This window comes from Lissotriton helveticus, chromosome 1_2 (assembly GCF_964261635.1).
Source record: "Lissotriton helveticus chromosome 1_2, aLisHel1.1, whole genome shotgun sequence".
NCBI lineage: Eukaryota > Metazoa > Chordata > Amphibia > Caudata > Salamandridae > Lissotriton > Lissotriton helveticus.
Window position 1 is genome coordinate 356,061,935 of NC_136058.1, and position 26,375 is coordinate 356,088,309.

General features: G+C 44.8%; 1 protein-coding gene across 2 annotated transcripts in view; it reads right to left on the reverse strand.

Moving 5' to 3' along the window:
- Positions 1-26,375, reverse strand: part of LOC144807916 (uncharacterized) — a 503,122-nt gene that overhangs the window by 394,360 nt on the left and 82,387 nt on the right. For both annotated transcript variants that reach the window (XM_078673509.1, XM_078673507.1), the window contains 2 exons: positions 5,940-6,038; positions 3,968-4,066 (listed from right to left, as the gene is read on the reverse strand). In XM_078673509.1, coding sequence (XP_078529635.1) covers positions 3,968-4,066; positions 5,940-6,038 — 198 coding nt within the window. The remainder of the gene's footprint in view (positions 1-3,967; positions 4,067-5,939; positions 6,039-26,375) is intronic.

A 26,375-nucleotide genomic window follows, 5' to 3' on the forward strand; every position in this document is an offset into this window, starting at 1 on the left:
GCTAGACATCCACACTGGCGTGATATGCTAAATTTAAGAGCTATGTGTCCCCATGGTGATTGACACTCTGTATTCTTTCTCCCTCCTTTGGACCTGGAGATGGTACTAACAAATGGACTCTACACGCAATGTGCTGCAGCATCTCATCGGATACCTGTTTGTGTTTTCTCATGCTTCTATGTTGCGATCACATGTCAGGACAATCAATCAATCAATCAGCATTTTTAGAGCACGCTAATCACCTTGGGGGGTATCCAGGTGCTGTGTGAGATGGGCTATTCGAACAACCGAGTCTTGTGACCTCTCCTGAATTGTACATGGGAGGTGGAGGTTTGTAAGTGGATAGTGTTAGACCTGACACCATTGGCGTTGGTCTCCCTTCTATTTTTCACTATTGTCTCCTCTGTTTTTGCTGGTATTAGATGCTCTGGGTGCTGTGCCACTGCCATTCAGTGCCACAGCGCAAATGCTCCCTGTGTAAATATGACTCTGAATTAGTATATCCCTGATTGGCTTATTTGGTTTACCTGTTAGACCCTAGTAGTGTGGCCTGTGTGTGCCCAGGGCTGGTAACCCAAATGCTGCTGGTGGGCCTGCAGCGCTGGTTTGCGCTACCCACAGAAGCAGCTTGTAAAGTGTACCTTAGACCTGCCACTGCAGTGTCTGTGTGCATTCCAGAACTGCCATCTTGGCTGTGAAGTGCCCACACTTCCCAGCCCCTGAACCTTCCCTTGGTATCATGTCAGTCACCCCTATGGTAGGTGCTTTGTGTGTGTAAGGTAAGACATGGCTTGATATGTGTAGCATGTCCTGGTAGTGAATTACACTCCATTTGGTTTTTCACTGCTGCAAGGCTACCTGTTCTCCATAGACTAGAATGGGCAGATTGGCTATTACATCTTATAGTCCTAACTGGCACAGGGAACATGGTAGAAATTCGAGTTTAGTATGCCTGAATTCAGAATGATAAAATGCATATTTTAGTGAAGTTGGTTTTAACATTCTGTGTTTGAAAATACCACTTTTAGAAAGAAGGTATTTTCTCGCCTAAGACTTCCCTTGTGCTCTGCTGTTATGTGTATTGGTTGTCGGGGTATAGAGGGGCAAGGCAGGCTGAGTCAGACCTGGGCTGAATAGAGAGATCTGCATTAAGTATTGGGGAGGGGTAGCTCCTAGACCTGAATAGGGCTGTGCCTGGCAAGGTGAATGCTGGCTCCACCTCCTACTGTGCGTCTGATGGCAGACCCCCTCTTTCTGAAAGGAAGGATGCAGCCTGGTAAATAAAGTGCTCCAGGCCTGAGCAGAACTGGTTTTGGATGCGTTCAGTGACTAGTGACTTTTCAGAACAAAGACTTTTGGGGTATAAATATCTGTGCCCAAACCCCTGATTTTGGTATTGCTCCTGGATGTCAAGAAGAACCTCTGTCCATTTCACTGAAGGAATCAGCAGGAGAGGACTGACCTTGTGCTTATGAGCTATTTCTTGGATTGGCCTGCAGAAGTTCCCCTTGGACTTGTAAGAAATAGGGAAAAGGACTTTGAGAGAACTTTTATTTTTCTACAGGAATCACCCAAGGGCTAGAAGAGAGCTAGCCTCCTGCTGGAGTCACAGGCACATCTGACTCCCCCACCAGCCTCCTGATTCCTCCCAGAGAGGATTTATATCTGCAGGTGAGGCTCCTGTGAGTTCCAGGGCCTCTAGTTCTGAGTGCTGAAATCGTCGCTAACGCCCGTTTGCGATCCGCCGCAGCTGAAGAGCGTAAGAAACATCATCGCACTGCTGCCGCCAAGCGCTCGCAAACCAAAGATCAACGCATCGCTCGCTGGCGGGACACAAAGTGCTCACTAACCCCAGAGATCGTCACTTTGCAGGTTTGCGGGCTGTTGAGTGCTTGCTAACCCCGGATCATCGCATCGAGATCATCGCATCACGACATCGCAGTGCGGGTGCCGTGCGTCCAACATTATCATCATATCGCACCCGGATTGTCACTCCCTCTCTGGCGCCATTTTCTTTCATCACAACACGGTCACACCCGCAACCGGACCAGCGCATCATTCTCCCTTGCGGCAAGGATTCAAAGCATCGCTGGCCTAGCGTGAGGAAGTCTGTCGCTTTGATCCGCAGACCGGCGCATCATCCTCCCTTGCGGCAAGGATTCAACGCATCGCCGGCCTCGCATGAGGAAAATCATCACTACAGCCCGTTTGCGACATTTTGCTTGTTTTGCTACGAAATCCAGGTACATTGTAAGTAAAAGGGTCGCAGAGACCCCTGCTTTTAACCCTTTGAACTCTTTTTACAGCTTTCCAAGAGTACCCCCATTTTCCAGTATTGTGGCTTTTTATCATTATTGGTCTTGTGTTAAGTCTATATATAAAGATACTTATTTTTTATAACTACTTATGTGGTGTCCCTTTGTAGTGTCCTTCACTGTGTTACTGTGTATGATCATAAATGATTTACACACTGCCTCTGAGATAAGCCTAGATGCTCGTGCTACCTTACCACAGGGTTGAGCAGGGGTTATCAAAGGGTGTAGCCCCCTTACTCTGACTTAGGAAAACGGGTCCCTACTTGGACAGTGGCCAGCCACTGCCAACTAGAGACCCCCTTTCTAACAGATAGGATAGTCATTCCAGGTCTTGGCAGCGAGCTGGGAAAAGGAGCGTCCTTCAGCTCAGGTGTGATGTATGGGGGGGCGGTGGCGAGGGCCAAAGAGGCAGACTGCAGGTGGCTGGTGGGCTCGTGGACAGTCAGGTAGTTGTTGAGGTATTCTGGACCTGTGTTTTAGAGGGTCTTGTAGGTGTGGGTGAGTGCCATCTCGTATTGACGGGGAGCCAGTGCAAGCTGCAGTGCAGAGGTGGGGGATATGTTGGATCGTCTAGGCAGGTCCAGGATGACACTTGCTGCTGCGTTCTGGGTAGTTTGTAGGTGCTTGAGGAGGAGGGTGGTGGTTCTGGCGTTCCTGTAGTCAAGACGACTGATGATGAGGTATTGTGTGACGGTTCTTCTTGTGTCAATTGGGAGCTATCTGAAGACCTTATGGAGCATTCTGAGGATGTTGAACCAGGTTGAGGGAACATAGTTGACCTGTTGCCTCATGGAGAGCTCGCTATTAAGGATGATACTGAGGTTGCTGGTGTGGGTTGTAGGGGTGGATGCTGATCCAAGGGCCACCAGGAGTTGTCCCACATGGAGGGGGGATTTCTGAAGAGAAAAACTTTGGTTTTGTCAGAGTTGAGTTTGAGGCAGAGTGTTCTAATCCAGTGGGCGATGTCAGTCATGGCGTCTGGAAGATCGCTCTAGTGGTATCCATGTCTTTGGAGAGGGAGTGTATGAGCTGGGTGCCAAGAATTTTCTCAGTTGGATTGAGAATAGGGTAATAAAAATGAGGGAACATTCACCTCCAGGAGTGTGCAAGCAAACATTGAATAAATAAAATTATTAGTACAAAAAGAAAGGTGCAGCTACTTATTAAATACCAAATTGAATTGGGAGTGCTCAGACAGATCCAGTCTCCCCTTGTGCACATCCCCAAATTCAGAAATATGGTTAGTGAGATCGAGAAAGGATAGAAACTGAATGAAAAAAGTGGAATGAGATTTCTGAAGGGGTAAACAGAAATTGAGACAGATGACTGAGATGCTGTAGACCTGTTTGATACCTGACTGGTGAAAGGAGAGTTTTCAAGAGGAATAGATGCTACATGTAGTATATCTGATGTGTATGTTAATAAATGTAGAAGTGGAGCTTTTAATTTGTAACAGGAAATGACACTATCTGTAGGAGTTAGTGAGTCACATAGCTACATTGCATATGCTAAGAAAAGGAACCACTGATATTAAAGAAATAACCATGTCAGTGACGCGGAACAACACAGATCAGATTTTTGTGCGGAAAATCAACCAGCTTCTTTTCATTGCATTCACTGTGAATTAGTCCCACTCACACATTTCTTCTCACCTTCATTACAGGTTGGTCCTTTGAATCCATGGTTACAAGTGCAGGTGTCATTCAAAGTACAAACACCATAAATGCAAGTTTTTGAACTGCAAGATAGCACTGGAAAAAAGAACACATTAAATTGAAACAAGAAAAACACGTCCCCATCCGTGTAAAATAAATTTAAGGCATCTATCCTCACAAAGGACTATAGGGCTGTTTAAATGAGTTTCCTGAGCCTTAATCATTTAAGATACGCCTTTCCCTCACACAGTCATCAATTCTGGGAGTGATTACTCTCCCTGACAACATGGAAAGAGAGTTACTCCAACCATGGCAAGAGTAATTGTCTGATCATTTGCATGGTAGAAAAGGATCAGAGGGAAGTCCTGGAATTCACAAAAACAAACTTCAATGTCAGACCACATGTTGGAACACCTAGTTCCAACCCATGAGAGTGATTTATTACTGTGAATTTCTCTGCAATTGTAGCAGAAAAATCTTTAACATTAAATGCTTTATGCCTGCCGGGAATCACTTTGTGGATCCTGGGAGGATTAAAAAAGTAAATTCAATTGTGAGCTTATGTTTACAACCACTTACCTTTCTAAATAGAACTCTTAGATCACTATCATTGAAAACATTCCATGGACCTGTAATCAAAGGTGTGAGCTGTATTTTTATTTCTTCAAGGACATGCAAGACCATATCCACAGTAAAATTGTGGACTTGATGGCGTTTATTTTCTCACTGTAAACTCAATCATCTTGTATGTATGTAGGAACACTTGTAGAGAAAACTAGCCACAAAGCAATGGAGCAAAGAGCAAGAGTGTGGGATCCCAGAGGAATATGTGTGTTGGGGGGCTCCTTTGATTGCCGCCAATATATAAATAGATGATTACAGAATGAAAATATGTTCCTTGAAGAGTTGTGTGTTGAATTATTTCATTAAGTGTAGTAGAAAATGTCAGATGTTAGTGGTGATGGAGTTGTAACAGGAAAGGTGGGAGAAGCTGGGAAGATATTGTTCCAATTTCTAGTGCAAAAAGCTTAATACAAAAGGAGAATCACCCTTTAGATTTACCTCCACCACCCTCCCACTATGGTGAAGGATATTCAGCTGGGAACTCTACTCACATTATCAATTCCTCCTGACATTGAAGGGTTTGCATTATAGACATACTCTACATTAGGCCGCTAGTATCTAAATTGTGCACATATTTCTTGCACATTCTGTGTTTTCCTGGCTAAGATTTTGGAGTTGGTGTTGCAGGCGCATATGAAGGGTTGCTTCAGTATTTGGCTTTGAAGCTGATGTAGCAAACATTAAAAATCATGCAGGTAGTTATAAAGAGTCAATGGAGTACTCAGAGCAATAGGGGATCTTATAAAACGTATACAGTCCCCTGACTAGACCAGCCACTACATAAAGTATCCTGTTCAGAGGGTCATGGTGACATGAGGAAACAAGCAAGTGGAGAGATGACGCTGTCTCAGTACACTTCTGGACCTTTGGAAACTCTGCCAGGAAGAAGGACAGGTGTGCTGCTGAAAGACTGTCACTCTTATGGAGTGTTCTCTATTGGACTCCTGATTTTCTGTGCTGACCTGCTACCTGCTGCCCTCTACCTGGGTGATAAGGACTGGACCTCCATCACTGGAACCCTGAACCCCAGAGTGACTCCAGGGGTTAGGTGCCGCCAAGACCTGGAACATCCTCCTGACCCATCTGCGTCAGACCCAAGACCTGCTGACCTTCAGAACACTCCTCAAGACCTGGCTCTTCGAGCAGTAGCAGCACCCCCACCCCTCAGCGCCTTGAGACTCTCACGGGTAAGTAGTGCGCTTTACAAGTAACTGATTGATTGATTGATTGATTGGCAGACCTGCTGATAGAGACCAACACAGACCAGTTGTTTGTTCAGAGCCTCGACCAGCTTCTTTTCATTACATTCCCAGTGAATCTGTCCCACTCATGCATTCCTTCTCACCTTCATTACAGGTCGGTCCTTTGAATCCATAGTAACAAATGCACAGGTCATTTGAAGTGCAAGAGCCATGAATGCAAGTGTTTAAATTGCAAGGTCTCACTGTAGAAGAGAAGAACACATGAAATAAAAATAAGGCAAGATGCATCACCATCCTCATAAATGAAACTTAAGAGATCCATGATCCATTTTCGCAAAGGTCTATAGGATTGTTTAAATAGGTTCCCTGTTCCCTACTTAGTGCATTATGCCTCTTTACTCATCTGGTCTAGAAATACAGACTGAGCAGCAGCTGTATCTGAGGAATGTGGTCATAGTGTCTAACAAGCACTTAACGTAAACCTTCACACATTTTACATTAAACAATATGTTTTCCTAAAATTCCTTATGTAAGTGATAGAGCCAAAATATATATTGAATAATCGTTTGTTTTTCAAGGTTATCATACAAAACTTGCCAATAGGGAGATGTGCTTTGGTGCTGGCGGTGCATAACACAATAGCAAAAACAAGACACAGGAAACTGAATCGCGATTTTTTATAGCCTGGTTTAAAAGTACAGAATGTGTTACTTGGGATGGCTGTGGAAGATCACGGCATATAGTTAGGAAATAACAATTCATTAAGGGCAAAAAAGAAAGGTGACAGGTGCAGGATTCCAGGTGTACTTTTGGGGAGGTCATGTCACTTTTTTTAAAGTTGTCTATTACCTCTGTGCTGAGTTTTCTACGCTGGAGAACTTAAAACGGGAATGAAGAGTCATATGCAATGAGTTTTTGTATCTCCAGAGAACATTTTCCCCCCATTAAAGAAGCTCTTACCATGCACCCCTACCAAATCTGAAGGTGGGTTTTCTCCTTCCAACCCTGGAAAGCTAGGTACCAGTTCCAGGGTGAAAAGAGGTCTGAGGGAAGTCTGAGCATGGCCAGAAACATACAAACTTCCAAGCCAAACCACCATGGAAAGCACAGTTCCCACCCCTTATAAGTGATTTATTATTACAAAGTTTTCTGTACTTGTGGTAAAAAAAATCTCAAGTAGTAAATACATTTATGCATTGTAGGAATTGCTTTTTTTAAAATCACCAAGTTCAGTTTTGAACTTATGTTTATATCTAAATGTACCTTTTGGAATAGGCCCATTCATTAGATACATATGTTAAGGCAAGTTCCATGGGCCTGCCATCAAAGGGGTGAGCTGCTTTTTTATTTCCTCAAAGACATACAAGGCCATATCCACAGTAAAATGATGGAATTTATGGTATTTTTCCCACTGTAAACTCTTCCATCCTGTTATTCACATTAGTCTCCATTTCTGAGTTCAGATCATGTTCTTTTAATGTGCCAGGCCTTTTCTTTCAAAGGAAGGTATGTTTGGTTTGCTCATATCAATATATCTGTGTGTCCTCTATGTATGCATGTAGGAACTCTTGTACAAACACAAGGAACACTTGTAGAGGATGAAGGGAAAAGAAGCCACAAAGTAATGGAGCACAGGGCAAGCGTGTGGGATACCATAGAAATATGTGAGTGTAGGGGGGTGTCTTTGATTGTCAGCAAAATCTAAATAGATTATTACAGAAGGAAAACATGTTCCTTGAAAAGTTGTGTATTGAATTGTTTCATTAAGTGTAGTAGAAAAAGGTAGATCTGAGTGGTGATGGACCTGCAACAGGAAAGGTAGGAAAAGCTTAGAAGAAAATTGTCCAATTCTGGCGGAAAGAACTTAATACAATCTTACCCCTACTGTGAAAGATATTCAGCAGAGGGATTGACTTATATTATCATTTGCTCCAGACAGTGAAGGGTTTTCCAATATAAACCTACTCTACATTAGGCCTCTAGTATCTAAATTGTGCACATAGTTTTTGCACCTTCTGTGTTTTACTGGCAAACGGGGCGTGTATGAAGGGGTGCTTCAGTTTAAGGCCTTGAAGGTGAAGTACCAGTCTTTGAAAACCAACCAGACAGAAAGTGTCAATGGAGTACTCAGAGCAATGATGGATCTTCTCAAACCTATACAGTCCTCTGACCAGACCAGACACTGCATGAAGGATCCTGTTCAGAGGGTCAGGCGTGACCGGGGAAAACCAGCAGACAGAGGTGGTTAGCTATCGAAATCTTTTTGGACCTGGCTGGTTGGAGAACCTACTGTGTCAATATGAAGCACTTGACTATGCATTTCACTGATTCCACAGCAGTGTAAATTCTGTGGTTACATTTGAGGATTGCATACATGTACTGCTTTTTGATTGTTTAGAGATAGGGTTAGATGGCGGCATTGAATCCATGGTGGACAGCATCAATGTAGCTTCACTGCATGCAGACAGAATTACTAGCTGGAAACTAGATTACTAGTTTATGAGCACCAGAAGGTATGGCTTGGAACCAAGAAGCAAACACTAGTGGACCTCCAAACTGCAGGAGTCAGTTCAGATATCCCGCCCCATACCTGACTTGTCCTTCATCAGGTGTGCAACATTTCATGGTATTGTCCATTGCAGCTCCCTTCATGCAGAGTGAAATCCACTGCCTGAGGTGTCAGTTATTCTAATAAAATATGAATGAATGATTTGCTGCCCAACTGACTCAATATATTGCTCTTCTTTTTAGGGACAAGTGGTGATTTACGTGATTGGATAGCTTTTAAAGTCTGAGGTTATAGATTATGATGCCTTCTAGTTTCATCGTATTTCTTTATCGCTATGTCTGTACTTTTCTCATTTTTTAGGCATTCATTTTGATAAAATTAAAAGCTGTAATTAATGTTTTCGCACAATGATTTAACCAACTACCTCTCGCCTAGCACTAGAATTATGCAAATATTATATAGCAAGTCATCTATTAACATGTTATTGTAAAACCCAGGCACCATCGCAGGTGCAATCTTGGTCCGGGAGAGCAAAAAACTGTTAGGAAGTCTTGGTTGACATTGCGATAAAGGACTTTATATTTAGAAATATTTGATCTATTTAGAAATCATATCACTGCCAACTTTTCATTACAAGGTTGTGAGTGAGCAAGCTCCTTTTCTGTAATATTCCTTGGGCCATACAAGATCACTCTTACAGGTCAATGCAGTGTTGTGCAATGCTCCAAACGTTTGTTATGTTATGCTATGCCTAAAAATATTTATAGAGCGAAGGTCCCCACCCCTCCAAGGGTAACCTGGAGCTAACTCATAAAGACCAGAAGCAGTAGCAATACAATCTAGATAAAGTTATTTACCAACAACCCGAGGGGCGCTAGGTGGCGCACTAGCAGAATGGCCGTGGCATCGTGAGGCTCCCACAGGCCGGTACATAATCCGACATTTATCCTGCGTTATACAGCTTGAAACTGACTTCTGCCTACTGCTATTAAGCGCAGGTGTCTTGCAGCTGGAAGCGGTGTGTACTGGGCCCCTCTACTACCCGGGCCGAGACATGTCCGTCTGCAGACGGGAACCCGCGAGGGGAGCTGCTGAGAGCCGTGGAGCCTGTGAGCTGATACGGGCGCTGCGCGAGACCCGCGGCTCCCATGAGGTTGCTGGGCCGCACTGCTGTGTCTGCCGGAGCGCATGGTGAGCATACAGCAGACTGGGAGGCTGCGACGATCGACAATGCCCCGCTGCTGCTGAAGTACCGAGGGCAGAAGGTTGGTGTGTCACCCCTGCTCAGTGCAGCTCATAGTCTGCGGAACGCCCCTGTCCGTGCGACCCAAAGTCCCTGCAAGATGGCGGCGGCCATGTTGCAGCGCTGAATGCCTCTGACGGCAGTATTGCCCTAATCGCTTGAGAGCTGCCGGGAGGTAGAGGTGCATGAGGGAGCTATATTTGCACATGCTGAGTGTTGCTGTACACTGCCTCTGAATGGACTGGGCGTGCAAGACCCTACTGTTTTAAGGGGCGCTGATTCCTGCGTCATTGGAGGCCGGTACCTCTAGAGGCTGCGGGTCTGTGGCGCTTCTGCACTGAGTATAGGGGACCTGCGCTCACCGTGGCTTGCCGAGTCGCCTGTTTTTTATGGGCAAGGGACACTGACTGACTTTACGCCCCAAGCAAGCATATGCTGACATCATGGGCGATCTCATAAACTAAGGGGCCCAGCCGGTAGTGGTGCCTGTGGACCCTGGTACACTGCTCTGGGCGCGCGATGCAGCCCTAGCACGCCTTCCTGAGCTGTCATACATTGTGGGACATTCCAGATCAAGAGTTACTATCTGCTCCTAACACAAAATCGGCAGTGCAGTGTTACTCAACATGGGTAAGCCGGACGCCCGACAGCCGCGGCTCACGTTCCAGTCCAGAAGAGGCGCTAAGCAAGGGCCCTTGGAGACGGAGAGGGGAGAGCCTGCGGTGGTGGGAAGCGGTACGGACATGCAAACTATCCTTACAGAAATGTGACAAGGATTTGCCATGATCGTTGACAAAGTAGACACGCTTACCAGCCAGATAGATACCATCGCCTGTAGGCTCGATACCCATGATGCTCGACTCAAAGAAGCGGAACTGCGAATATCCGGCCAACATCTTTTGAGCATTCCAAGATTCAAATGAAACAAACATGGCGGGCTGCGATTCTCAACGTTGGCTCCCCAATTTTGGAACTCTCTCCCTCTTTTTATACGACTCATCGATAATCATCTTCAATTCAGGAAACAGCTTAAAACTTGGCTATTTTCGTCTGCCTATTCCAACTAACTCACCCCTTCCTGTAGCGCTCTGCCCCTCAAGCGCCAAGAAACCTACCCGGTGTACGTTGCGCTATATAAACAATTTTAACATAACATAACATAACATAACATCCGACTCGGAAGATGTCCCGGAGCAACTCAAAACAGCTATGACGCAAATGGATAAATTAATGCACGTTATAGATGCCAAGAATGAGGACAGTGAAGCCCGCAGCAGGCGCAACAACTGTCGAATACTAGGCGTGCTGGAGAGTACCAACACAGGCCGGATGGAGCAATATGTCGAGAAGATGCTACAGGCGATAACCGGCGAGGGGATGCTGTCCCCCCACTTCATAGTGGAACGGGCGCATAGGTCATTGGGTCCGAGACCGCCCCCCGGGGCTAACCCCAGGCCTATTATCGGCCGTCTCCTTAACTATCGCGACAGGGATGTGGTCTTGAAGATAGCTAGAGAGAAGAGACAGCTCACCGATGAGGCAATTTCGTTCACTGTTTTCCATGACTTCACTGTGCGGGTGCAGGAGGAGAGGAGGAAATTCAAAGCGGTTAAGCAGAAGCTTAGGCAGGAACAAGTGGACTACAGGCTACTCTATCTGGCGCGACTCCGCGTGACGCACGAAGGGAAGCAGACTATACATACCACCCCTCAGTCGGTGGAGAAATTCCTAAAGACAGTGAGGCGGAGGAACACACAGGCTACAGTACAGGGGGATGTCGACGAGATGCCGCTCTCTGATGTGGAGTGATACGCATGTACCTATTGCAGTGACGAATATGCAGTAGAGAGGTTCTGCTGAACATACAATGCGTTATTTTCCCCTACCTATGCATGGACCTCGTGCATGGCCAGGTTTGCTCTCTTTGTCTTGATATGTCATACAAGATTTTGGTTCCCTGTTCAATGTTTAACACGAAACTTGAGTAACGCACGACTGCAATCCGCCGGCCACCCCTGTCTATTGCAGGAGGCTGGCTCTTGTAGTTAGCTTGCTACCAGGAGATGGGGTTTTAGTCTGCCACCTGGAACTTAACACCCCAATGGGTATTCCCCTATCGCATTATACAATGTTTGCGTTTTTGGAGGGAGGGGAGTGGGGAGAATCTTGCTGGCATGTTTGGGATGCTTCAGTGGGTGGGGGAGGGGGGCTTTTGGGGTTGAAGTTTGCAAGAAATACCGAGCCGCAATCTTCGAGTCACTAGTGAGAAACACAGTGGGGAAGGTAATGTGCAAAATCTACTATGCTGCAGTACTGTTTAGCATGTTTTTAAGGGATCATGGCAGTGCAGGAGGTTCAAACGACTCTTAAGATATTGTCTTGGAATGTTAGAGGCCTTGGGGATGCTAGAAAATTTAGACAAATACTCGCATATGCGGACAGGCATGGTACTCAGGTTCTTCTATTACAAGAAACGCATATGCATCAGCACTCTCATATTACATTTGCAAGTAGATAGGCGTCTATTCGATTATTCTCCTCTTACTCATCCTACGCTAGGGGGTGGCAATATTGATAAAAAAGAATGTACCATTTACAGCACTTGGGCACATGTTGGACCCTTCTGGGAGGTATGCTATCCTGTGGGGTAGGCTGGGCATGAGACTGTCACGATTGTTAACTGTTATGGCCCGAATGTGGATACGCCGGAATTCTTTTCGATGTTATGGGGCAAGGTCGTAGATATTGGGTCCTCGCATACCATATGGGGTGGGTATTTTAATGTGACATTGACACCAGCCCTGGATAGGGCAGATGGAGGGACTCAATACAATAGGAAGGCCAGGGAGATGGTGCTGGATATCATGGACGAAGGGAACCTATTTGACAGCTGGAGACACTTGCACCCCGCGAAGTGGGAAGGCACACACTTTACATCTCACACGGGCACATGGGCACGGCTGGATTACTGCCTGTTGTCCAGAGGGTTGGTTACGGGACTTGGCAGAGTGACACATTTAGCTAGAACATACTCCGATCATTGCCCAGTGCTGGTGAGCCTTCAGGTGCCTGGATATGGTAAGCCTCGGCAGTCTTGGCGCCTACACCCCACTGCATTGCTGGATGCAGTGTTTACGGATGAGCTCGGCCAAGAGATTAAAGACTTCTTCCCACGCAACAAGGGCTCTGTGGAAAGTGTTGAGGTGGTATGGGAGGCCTTCAAGGTCACAATAAGGGGATGTAGTATGGCTAAGAGTGGGGGGGGTGTTAAAAAGCATACAACGGACACTGCATGACCTGGAAAGAGACTTACGGGGCTTGGAGATGCGTATGCAGCAGGGAGATATGGGGCAAGCACAGAAGGATTTTAGAACGGTGATGGATCAAACCCAGATCTTTTGACTGGGTGTGAATGTTTGATTGGTTCAGATGCTCCATCCATCACCACCCCCTTTTGTACCGCTTTGGCCGCCATAAGTGTGGCAGGGTATGCTCAGACGTGAGTCCCTTGCTCACTTTGCCACTGGATTCAAGCAAGCCGGGCTGAAGACGGCTGCAATGCCAGAAACCGGTCCTCAGAAGCTTGTTTCCGGTCCAGGGAAGGCATGGCTTGGCAGTTCGGGCTGGACTGTTCCCATGAGGCACAGGGTCAGACTGATTTGCATATAGCCATGTCTGAACTGGGTTGGCAGAGTGGGCTAAAGAACGGTGATGGATCAAACCCAGATCTTTTGACTGGGTGTGAGTGTTTGATTGGTTCAGATGCTCCGTCCATCACCACCCACTTTTGTACCGCTTTGGCCGCCATAAGTGTGGCAGGGTATGCTCAGACGTGAGTCCCTTGCTCACTTTGCCACTGGATTCAAGCAAGCCGGGCTGAAGACGGCTGTAATGCCAGAAACCGGTCCTGGGAAGCTTGATTCCGGTCCAGGGAAGACATGGCTTGGCAGTTCGGGCTGGACTGTTGCCAGAAGGCACAGGTGTGATGTATTCCTATAGGTACTGTATCGATTCCCCTATTCCTGACCCTGGTTTGGTTAATAATTAACTAGCAGCCATCCAACGGTGCAGAAACCGTTATCTGATTAAGCCACACCACTGCACAGAAGCGCGTTATCTGATTAGGTCATAACGCATGCCATCTAATTAGACAAGCGATATTCCTCCAGCCCCTGATAAGGCATACGGAGTTCTCAAAACAAATCAAACCTACAGCGACCTGGGAAATTCCCATAGCCATTGTTTTGATTTCACCGAGAACTTCAGTAAAGAATGTGCGAACGAACCCGTTCATATGACATCCTTATTGACGTATATATGTCCATCCTTACGTCAATCTCGGCACCTTTCAGGTATAAATATTACCGGCATTGCCTTAAGCAAACACATGCGGTGGTGACGAGATTGGAGCAGCGAGCCGTGCCGAGGAGCCCAGCAGAGAGCGAAGCCCACAGCCGCTGCCCCGCCTTCCTGACGCGCTGAGAACGAGACGCTGCCTTTCTCCTGCTGAGAAATCCAGCTCCGGCGCTTCCAAGCAGCCCTCGCAGGAAGCTGGAATATCAAGACCTGGGATAAGAGATACCAGCCCTCCACCATTCTAGATCTCAGGTACATAACTGAATAACCCCTTGCAGAGAATTCTCGAGTCAGTCCCTTGGCAAAACAAACTTAACTTAAACTGCTACTTATCTACTCCCGCCCACGTATTAGGCTTAGGTCAGGTACACTGGGGTAGGCGTGGTTAGAAGCACCAGTTGAGTACGATTAGTCAAATGTATATATGTATGTATCTATTTTATCCATTTTAAAGTATCATATGGCTCAGAAACCATATCAATGCTTTTACAGTATTATTTTATAATTCTGTCTTTACTGTATGCACTTTACTTAACTATAAGTATTGCAATAATAGCGATTCATTTCTCTTGTACGAGAAAAGAGACTGATCAATAAATAACATCTTTTTATTGAACACGCCCGTCTCTTCCTTTTCTCTACAATCTGGTGAAACTAAGAATGCACTGAACTGACTGAGTGAAATAAGTTGTCTTTTGTTTTCACACGACTCTAGAGATACACTCTTGATTAGGGGAGAGCAAAGTTGTCATGTTCTATGGTTGTCAGAAACTAAATCCCTTCTTGTCTATCCAGGGAGGTTAAAATCCTCCTTGCCTATTCGAGAACGTTTCTAGTGAACTCTGAGCTAGCTGGCAAACACAAAACTTTAAGTCTAATATCGTTGGTAGAAGACCTAGTTAACCTCTGCCCTAGGTCTATACTATTGAAGATATTGTTCCAATGCACAGAGCCTATTGGGATAATAGGAACTACACTACATGGCGCCCAACCGTTTGGATAGGCGATAAAACTAACGCAAGACATTAGAGTAACTCAGTCGTGCTTTTTCACACAGAGCCCCTTTTTTCCCATAATACTCCAAAGACGTCTGGAGTGGGTGAAAGGTCATATCCGCCAAACCTCGCAGGAGGAGACTCCTATGTATGGTTCTTGGTTTACTCAACGTTGAAGGATACACTGTTCCAAAATATTGTGCATCTAATCTTTGTTTCCATAGAAACCTGATCTGCAAATAAATAAAATAATCTCCTTGACAATAGTATGTCAGAAACTGAAGAAGAAAGGGAGACAGTTAGAATAGCAACTGAACTCCTAGCAGCTGACAATACTCTGCTGCAAAATGACCCGGATATAATACTCATCCTGGTCAACATAAGAAAATCTATAACCTTAAAACTTATAGAAAATGGACTGACACCAAGAGGTGGTACAGTCATATTCGTAATTGAGGCACACGAATATCGGCAGACAGAGGTATTCTATTCATGGATAAACTTTCCAGCAGCAAACGCTGTAACAAAGGACTTCCACTATTACAAAATAGAGGAACCTCCTAATGAGTACACTCCTTTCGAGGAGGTGGAAATACCACTCAAATTCCAAGAGCACCTGCTCTTGTTTCATGGCGCCCTAAAACATAATAATCACATCACCAGGCTCGGTCCACTAGGTAGACCAGGAGCAACGTGTCCGGTCCTAGCCGGATACACACCACATCCAGACATTGAAAAAATGCCTGCACCAGATCTTTTAGCACAGCTAAAAGAATTAATAAAAATACATAGACAATTAGTCCAATATGTAATGCGGACTTCAACAGTCCAACCAGCAATTAAAATTCCACAGCTGACCACTCATCAGGGGAACACAAATAAAATTACACCACAGAACATACAGTCCTGTCTAGGTAAGGTACCCGCAAAACGGGAACAAATTCCTTTCTGGCTAGCACAAAAAATAACTCAAATAGAGGCGGTGTTCCCAGATACCACCCCTGTTGAGAAACATAGGATTCTGACTATCTGTCTTCCAATGGGAATCGCACCACATGTGGAGGACTGTGACACTTGGGGAACAGTCTTTGCTTCCATTTACACAAAAACACATGGTGTACCATCCATGTCAGTAATACCAGATGTGCTAAAACAGATTCAAGATGAATACGGTCCAGAACCCGCTTTAACTCTCGGTATGAAATTACTGAAAGATTTCAAGCAGGTCTCGGCAATATTATTAGCCAACATAAAGGGAGAAGCAGCAAATGTGGCGATTCGCCAGAGGTTAAAAGAGACAAATATAGCAGACCAACCATTTGAAATTGCCAGAATCATAGAAAAATCCTATGAAGAACTAGGAAGAGATAGTTTGGGTGGAATACCAGTGAAACCCCAACTAGTTGAAAGTCCTGAAAAGGTATTTATTAAAAATAATTTAAACACTCAAAAAAAGAGCTGGGATGGAAATAAACAATCCAATCCTAAAGAAAAAAGATTCCAGTCCAGAGGAAGGTCTCCTCGGCGGAGAGAAAGATCTCCTGATCAAGGATGCAAGTCTCCCCAAAGGGAGCCCTCTGTGAAAAAATACAACCTTAGAAATAGGGATAATATAAAAAAACCTGAAAGATATCAAGATATTGATACACGTCCCTCTCAATCTTTTCAGACTTCCTCGCAGAAATCGGAAAGAAGAGGACGATCAGAACACAGGGAAGAGCACGTCAAGTCCAAAGACAAAGAACCTGCTCATCTGAATAAAAAATTACAATTTCCAAAAAAGAAGGTAGCCAGTATTAAAGTAATCAACAATGCCGAGAATACTGAGGACACAGCTGAAAAACGGAGAATGGGCTCAGACAATGCTAGACAGCGCAGCAGAAGTGAGCATAGCCCCCAAAGTCCTTATGAATCATCTGGAGATAGTGGACACGAATGAATACATTCAGGTGGAAACTGCGGATACCAGAGTTAGCAAACCTCATAAAATATATGAAAAACCATTGCGTATAGAGGGGGATAAGACTAGAAAAATAAGGGGCCTATTTTGGGATAATCTCTCCAAGGGCTATGACATCCTTCTAGCTGAATGAGACTGGCCTCCAGAGTTTGTCAGGGAGTGCCCACATGGCGAAGAAATAATTATGCCTGCCTTCTCAAACCATATTCCAATTCATAAAAAATATACACTTGCAAGAAAGTGGGCAGTAGCTCAAGCCCCTGCCTTATATAAAAATCATGCGGGATGGGATGAGGACTCTCCTCCTCACAAAATCCAGTTAAAATCACAACCTACTGCACAGAGGCAGTACCCGATTAAGCAAGAAGCTAAAAAACAGGTAAAAGAGATCCTAGATCAACTTGAATACCAGGGGGTGATTGAAACTTGCACCTCACAAATGAACAACCCTTTGTTTCCTGTCTCCAAGCCAGACAATTCATATCGTCTTGTTTTGGACTACAGACACCTTAACTCATGTTGCAAAACATTTGCAGTACAAAACTCGCATAGTGCTGCACTAATGAATAACATAGTGCGCAAAAAATACAAAACCACATTAGACATTACTAATGGATTCTTTTGTCAAATTATAGCACCAGAGAGCAGATATTTGACGGCGTTCTCAATAAATGGCACGCAAAAAAATTTCTGTCGTTTGCCCCAGGGGTTCAAGAACAGCCCAGGATTATTCTCAGCGAGAGTAACAGAATTACTACAAACATATGATGACGAGGCATTATCTTATGTCGACGACATCTATCTAACAGATGATGACTTGGATACTCACTTCAAAAGAGTGAACACCATAATACTTGGGTTCGCAGCAGAGGGTTACAAATTCAACTTTAAAAAGTCAAGAATTGCCCATCTAACAGTCCTGTTTTTAGGATATGAACTATCAAGTGAAGGCAAAAGCCTGGCTGACAATTTCCTAGAGAAATGTGCTGTAATCCAAGCACCTAGAACACTGAAAAACTTACAATCAATTCTAGGCTTCCTAAATTTCGGAAGAACTTACATTATAAATTATGCAGAGAGAATTAAACCTCTCTATGATCGAATAAAACCAGATTTTAAAAGAATCAATTGGACTCAAAAACACACAGAAATTTTGAGATCTTTACAAACAGATATGTTAGTTAAAACAAAATTACAAACACGTGACAACACACGAAACCTTGTGATTCGAGTCATCCCAGGAAGATGCGGATTCACATACCTGACCTCTAATGAGGGAGAGAAGGTACCAATAGCATACAAATCACATTTGTACACAAAAGCTGAAATGAAATTTAGCCCAACGGAAAAGATTCTGACCGCGGTACAGACTGCTGTAGCAAAGGAGCGGGCCCTAGCACAGGGTAAACGAATAATCATCGTGACACCTATACCAGCCCTAGAGGCGGTAACAAAGGCAAGCATTCCGAATGCTAAAGCACTCCATCCGAGGTGGATACAGTGGGCTAACTCTCTTGCTGCAACAGACGTGGTATACGAATTTGATCCCAATTTAAAAACACAAGAATTTCTCCAATATGAATTCGAATGTCCTCCGCCGACCGAAATTCTGCCTCTAGAACATTACGGCTGTATAATATATACAGACGGATCAGCACAACCCGCAGTGGGGGGTAAGCAAGCATACAGTGCTGCGTGCGCGATTGTTAAAGGTCGCTGGCACGAAGGAAAATTTAAACCAGTGGTCACTAAAACGCAATCTCTAGGAGACTGTACAGCTCAAAGAGCAGAACTACTGGCATTCAAGATGGCGCTTGAAAATGCCGATCGAGAATTCCCCACACTTATTGTGTGCGATTCGTATTACTGCGTCCAATCTTACAATGAATACTTGCAGATCTGGGTTCAGAATGGTTTTAAAGATGCAAAAGGTGGCACAATCAAACATAAAATGCTTTGGGAACAAGTAGTTCTTTTGCAAAAAGAACTACAAAAGACTCACGTGATACATACACTGAGTCATCAGCGTGATGGCGTTCACGTTGCAGGGAATTCATTGGCTGACGAAGCAGCGAAGGCAGCAGTGCAAACGGCTTCCGTAGCTGCTATCACCCGGTCAAAAACAAAAATAGACAGCGAAATATTACAGGCTGTCAGCGCTACAGTTAAAGATGCGATAGAAACACTCCCGAAAGGCTTTCCAGTAAAGTACTCATACATAACTGATGCAAATAATGTTCCGTTTGCTCGAATCCCTGGAGTGGGGGATAGGGCAATTCCAAACATGGAACATAGGTTAGGACTCATTATAGCGGCACACGAAGGACTCGCTTCTGTACATGCTGGCGTTTCAGCCACAGTGTCATTATTAAAACAGAGATACTGGTGGCCACAAATGAGAAGACAAACAAGGAACTATGCTCTAGAATGTGAAATATGTCAAAGAATGAAAGTATCAACAGTGAAACGACCAGCACAGACGCACCTTCTAATCTCAGATAAACCATTAGCCTGTGTTTACCTAGACCACTGTGGTCCCTTACAAAGGGATGGTAACTATAAATATATCTTGGTCGCAGTGGATTCATGCACGAGATTCATATGGATGTGGCCCCAGCGATCGGCTGACGCCAGAACTGTTATAAAAGATTTGCGAGTCTTTATCGGCACATACGCAATTGGCATGCTGCATTCCGACCAGGGTCCTGCTTTTAGCTCTCGAGCTTATAAGGAGGCCATGACCGACATGGGCATTGCATTGCGGTATTCTTGTCCATTTCATCCTGAGGGAAACGGAATCGTAGAAAGAAAAAACCGTGACATAAAGCAATCTATAACAGCAAAGGTATTAGGTTCGGGAGCTGGGTGGGTCAAACATTTAATAAGTGTCCAACGTAGTCTGAATAACCTGCCAAGGAATTCTCTCAAAGGGTTCAGTCCGTACGAACTATTGTTCGGGACTAGAATGATGATCCAAGATCTTGATAGTCAGACTTCAGTGGTTAAAGACAAAAGCTTTGATATCAAAGATCGTTTGGCTATTTTGCAGGACTTAAATGAAACAAGAAAAGACCTGAGCAACATAAAGTTGAAACAACAGCCAACAACCACTGAAGAGAAACCACCTGTCCCAGCAAGGCCTGTCTGGATTCCAAAAATCGGGGATCTAGTCAGAGAGAAGATCGCGGTAAAGAAGGAATTTGGGCCTTCTTACAGAAAAGCAGTTCCTGTCTTGTCTGTCAACGGGACAAGATCAGTAGTACTACCGCCCCTTGCTGGTAAAAAGGAGAACCGAGTCATATCCATCGACCTGGTTAAACCACAATCATGTGGCCGATAACAAACAGTAGGCCAAGTGGACTCCCAAGAAGTAGCAGAACACCAATGTTTGCTACGAATACAGAGGTTCTAACTGAAAGACTGATCACATTTGGAAAATCTACAGTGAAACAACAAGGACTATGCAACAAAGCAATGGAACTTGAACCTCTTAAAACCCAAATTAAAGCTTTTCATCAAGAAACAACAACCTATGATGATGTAACTACAGACTTTGCTAATGAAACAAAGCAAAATCCAAAAGCAATTGGAACAATTGACAGAACAGCATCCGGCTACTTCATCAACTTCGATGATTCATCTGAAGATCTGAGTGAACCTAAGAAACAGCCATCAACAAAAACTTTTAAAGATAAAGCTAAGGAACTTTTTCAACAGCTGAAAGAAACCTATCTGATTTCTCCATGGATTGAATTTTGGGTGGCCTTCGGTGCATTTATCCTCATTCTTTGGCTCATCATGGTACTATGCATGGGACATTTCATTGAAGGAAAATATGCTAAAATGGACACAGCAAGCCAGAAAATCAACTTGGTCCTTAAACCACACACATCTTCACACATCGAGAAAAGAGAACTTTCTTCAGTAAACTTCACAGCCAATCCTATACCAGGCGGTGTAGCATGGGACAAAACTGATTATGAAATCTATGGTCCGGTTGAAATCCTGAAGTATCCACACCAATTCAAGATCTCATTGAGTGACTTTGTAAAACCAAGCACATTTGCTGATGATTGGGACTTTGAAAGTATTAATGATATGATGTCTGATCTTGTGATGTCTGCTAAATTCACAGAACATGATTATTTGCAGGGTTCGTCTAATTATGATCAGATGTTCTGCTACAACCACTATGGTAACCATTATCTACATACATCTGCACAACCTAGAAATGTTTTAAATTATAACCAATGGGAACATTGTGCTACTCCTCCAAAAGATAGCTCGAAAACATTTTATGATAAATATTCATACTTTTCAGGGTTTAACACAAGTAATGCTGAAACATTTAATTTCAAATTGTCACATAAGACAGGTATGAAGACCATGCTTACAAACACAAAATTGATATATTCCGATTCATTTTTTGAGCAAATGAATACATTTGGGTTTGATTTCTGGAACAATAATATTGAAGCAAAAACTGTTTGGGGTACAAGAGATTGGCAAGTACAAGGTATAGAATCATTGTTTAGAGCCTGCATGATCCCAGAACAAATTATATTTTTGAACGACACTATTCAACAAACTACCTGTCTTGGCTTAGCCAAAATCAAAGATTTGAACAAACCGTCTATTCCAAAGCCAACAGTGAACAGTAATAGCTCTATAGATGTTGAGATAGACGTAAACAATATATTAAACCAAAACAGAACACATCCTGATTGGAAAAAATGGTTGATCTGGCCCACAGATACAAATAACTGTCAAGACAGATTCCTGAACAAAATACAGGGGTTCACATTGACTAGGCCAGACCCTAGATATTCCCAAAGACAACATCCAGGGATAGTAACCACCTACAGCGTGGGCAAGCTCTGTTATGTTATGTTATGTTATGTTATGTTATTTCGGTTCTTCTATAGCGCAACAGCTACTCCCTAAGGAGTGTCCCGGCGCTTTGGCGAAGGAAACCTTCAATATGGCAACACAACACGACAACAAAGGAAAATGGCAGGCCTATCTAGTAAAAAGCCAAGTTTTTAGAGCCTTTCTAAAGGACAAAAGACAGGGAATCTGTCTGAGAAAAAGCGGGAGCTCATTCCACGCACGGGGAGCCAAATGGTGAAAAGAGCGACCGCCCTGTCTAGCTCGTTTGATGGCCGGGACTACCATCTTAGACAGGGAGGCAGACCGTAAGGCTCTGTTTGGTTTATAGAGAGCCAAACGTTTCCTCATGTATTTGGGGCCAATGGCATGAAGAGCTTTGAAAGTCAGCGTCAGGCTCTTAAACTGAACTCTCTTGGCTATGGGAAGCCAATGCAGCTCTTGCAGCAGTACAGAGGCACTTGCACGTCTAGGGAGCCCGTAAATGGCACGGGCAGCTGAGTTTTGGACTACTTGAAGCCGCCTCACCAGGTACTTTGGAAGCCCTAGATAGAGGGCATTCGCGTAGTCCAATCTGGACCCTACAAGTGCTTGAACAATGATCCGTCTGTGTTTGGTGGATATCAGGGGCAAAAATTTTCTCAGCATCCGCAGGATGCCAAAACATTTCCCCGACAGGCTAGATATTTGGGGCCCATAAGAAAGATCATTGTCAATCATAATACCCAAATTTTTGGCTTTTACACTTGCCTTGGCAGGTGGAAACAAATCCTGAGGCCACCAACTTTTCCAAACTGGCTCAGAGGAAAAACCAAAAAAAAGCAGCTCCGATTTATCGGAGTTGCATTTTAGACCATGCTCCCTGAACCAGCCGAAGACCGCCTCTAGACAGCTTCTGATGCGGCTCCCGTCAAACACCTCATTCCTGTTATGGGTAAACAGGAGTTGGGTGTCGTCGGCATAGGACACGATCTGGGCGCCGAAAGACTCCGCTACCTCTGCAAGGGGGGCCAAAAAGATGTTAAAAAGCAGGGGGCTAAGAATAGACCCCTGCGGGACTCCCACTTCCAGAGGTGCCATAGCTGCGGAGTGAGGAGGCGCCCAGATCGTTTGTCGGCGGTCGGCTAAGAAGGATTTAAGCCAGTTCCACACCGTCCCCCGAAGACCACATTCCCAGAGACGTATTAGGAGGGTTTCGTGGGGAACGGTGTCGAACGCCGCCGACAGGTCCAGCATGACCAACATGGCCTTGCCTCCCGCATCCAGCACCTCTCTGATGGCGACAGTGACTTCCAGCAACGCGGTCTCCGTGCTATAGTTTGCACGAAAACCGGATTGGGTGTTGTGCAACAGATCGTTCTCTTCGATGTAGTCCGAGATCGCTCTGTGCACATGTCTTTCTGCCACCTTCGCCAAGGCAGGAAGGAGAGATATAGGCCGATAATTGGCATGAACAGTGGAGTCTAAAGTTGGTTTTTTTAGAAGTGGCAAAATAAGCGCAGCTTTCCACGCCGAGGGAACCACACCGGATGACAGAGAAGCATTAAGAATGGAGTTGATAGGACCATTTAAGACTGGGGCTATTTTCCTAAGACAGGAGACCGGGCAAGGGTCCAAAGGTGAACCAGACTTCAGTCCAGTAAGAAGGGCTAATGAAGCGTCAGGGCTTAACGGGGGAAATTCGCAAAGAGTAGGGGCCACCACTGGGTTGGTGAGGGAAAGAGCACCCGTTAAATCCACCTTAGTACCATTGGAGTAACTGGCAAGAGACTCTTGAATAATCGTTATTTTTTTAACGAAATAGTGTGCCAATTCCGTCAGCCAAGATTTTGAATGGGATTGATCCAAGGTACTAGAGGATGGTGCAGTAAAATCCTTAACAATTTTAAAAATTTCCCTACTTGTGTTGCCCGCCTCGTCAATACGACGTTCCAGATGAAGTTTTTTCTCATTCCAAATCAGTTTGTGGTAGGATCTAGTCAGAGTTTTAAATTTGGCTTTAGCCGAAGGATTGTAGTCCTTCCGCCAGACTCTTTCGGCTCTCTTGCAATTTTGGCGAGCTTCCCTGAGCTGAGAAGTAAACCAAGGGGCGGAGAGCCTCTTATTGCCCACCTTAGTCATTTTCTCAGGAACGAGAGCTGCCAATCTTGCCGTGAGCCAGTTGGTAAAATAGAGTAGATCGTCTTCAACGTAGCCCGATAAAGTACAGGGTGTAGCTTCCATCGCCTGTAATAGGCTCTCATTAGAGAGAAGATGAAAGGGTCGGGACACACGTTTAGAAGAACTCACAAATTTTCTTCTGGGAGGAGAAACACAGGGCAGGAAAAAGGTGATCAGATAATGATCTGACCACAAAACCGGCTGCGGCGCTTGAGAATCAATAGGACAGGAGGAAAAGACTTGATCTAGAGTATGGCCTTTATTATGTGTAGGTTCATGGATAAAAGATGATAATCCCAGCATGGTGGTGATATCTATCAATTTAGTAGTATCTGGGTTAGTAGCATCATCCATATGAATATTTAAGTCACCGAGCAGTAGACAGTGTTCAGATTTTAGGCACGGGACTGAGAGTGCTACTTGGAGCTCATCTAAAAAAGAGCCTACAGGGCCAGGAGCTCTATATAAAACAATACCGGTACAGGCCTGAGATGAGGAGAGATGGAGTGTAAAGCCAAGGGCCTCTGTCTCCTGCATGTTGTCAACCGGAAAAGTGGTGCAGTGCAGCCGTTTGTTGACAATAATAGCCACACCGCCTCCTCGTCCCACCGCTCTATCTCTCCTAAAGATGGAATAATCGGGAGGGATGGCGTTGACTAAGTCAGGAGTTGAGGAGTCACTTAACCAAGTTTCGGTCAGGAAGAGACAGGATACATTAGAGTTATGCAACAAGTTCCAAATATCAGGCACATGGCCACCTAAAGAGCGTGTATTAAGGAGTAAACAGACGATAGGAGGCGGTTTAGGAATCAAGGTGAGCTTTTCACATTTCGAGAGGCGCCAACCACAATTGGAGCATCCTTTGCTTAACGCCCGACTACCGGGGAAGACATAGTGGCAACGACCCACATGAGAACGAAGAGTTAAAAGAGTTTCAGAAGAGTATCTATACGACATACTGAAGACAGACAATAGTAAAGCACCTGACAATAAGACAATAAGGGCTCCCTATCTACAGATAGATCTATGATGAATATACTAAAAAGAGACTTAAACACTACGTACAATCACGTTTGAATACCTTGATGTACCAGTCCTCATTTTTAACTTCCACTTCCTAGCCTCCTATGACAGAGGCATGCTCACGTGCTATACTACCCGCCGAGTTTTGATGAGGCAGTTAATTCTTGACCTTTAGGTAAGTTGAGAATATCTGCCTTTAATCACAACAACTTGAATACTGCTGTATTAATGTTTTTATTGTTTTTAAACACATGATCCACGAGCATGCAGCCACATACCTGTATGTTACATGATTTGTATTTCCACACTGCTCCACACCAAGCATGTTATGTGGTCCAGTTCTGAAAAGGGATATATACCTGGCACGCAATTACACGTTAGAGCATGCCTTGATATCCACACCTGGTCACGGTTTTGATGTCACTTTCTCTTATAACCTCTTTTTGTCCCCTACTCCAGGCAAGGACTTATCACCAGTGAGGTAATACTTCTACCCATATGCTGTTTAATAATTCAACACTATTGATTTAGGCAACTCCTAAGGTAGACAACAAATAATAGGTCCTGATGAATCGCAGTCACTGTACATAGCGAGAAACATGTCGACCAACCTCTCCAATCTCTAGCCTAGTCTAGAATAAAGAAACATCATTTTCTAGCTATTCTAGTCTAGATACACGTTTTTAACTGTAACTAGGGACCGCCCGAATAAAATAGTCTCAGGTACCCTATGCTACATTTTAACCACACATTGCTGTCTACTAAACCTACTGGCCCCATACCCGCACTTCACCAATAGGCAGTTGGACTCAAAAGATCTCCGACAAAGAGCCCCTCTATGAGGTGAGCCCGTTGGGAATTGCACCGCCTACCCGACGAGGAGCAACCGCCGATGATGAAGCATGACACCCGCAAGGGTGTGTGAGGCCAACATGTCCAACCTAATGGATACCCAGTGGGAGGTCAATACTTTTTTACCACCACTGTCTCCTTGACCAGGATATCTGTATAACCCAACCCCGCACCCCCTTCCCCACTTCCCCGCCCCCGTTAGGAACAGCCTCGTCAACTTTGTTTGCATAACTTTGACTGAGGGCCTTGACTAAGGCTGGACCTTCCACTCCATGTGAGTGGTAACCACGCTCTCCTGGATCGATTTGGATCACCTCCTCCCTTCTTTTGTAAATATTCCAAGCACGGCTAACCACCGTGGGAGTCTCTTTCCGGTGGGTGAGATTGGCTCTATCCCCCAAAACTTACCCAAACCAATTAGGTGAAAGGTACCAACACGACCACCTAAAGAGTGGCCAAACCCATTTACAACTTTGTATTCCAACTTTCCATTGTTCCTCCGGAACAACCCCTTCTCTTTGATTCCCCCTCGGACTCCACATCATGGAAGGCCAGGGGTTGAGTTTTGGGGAAGAAGATGCAGCAGCTATTCTA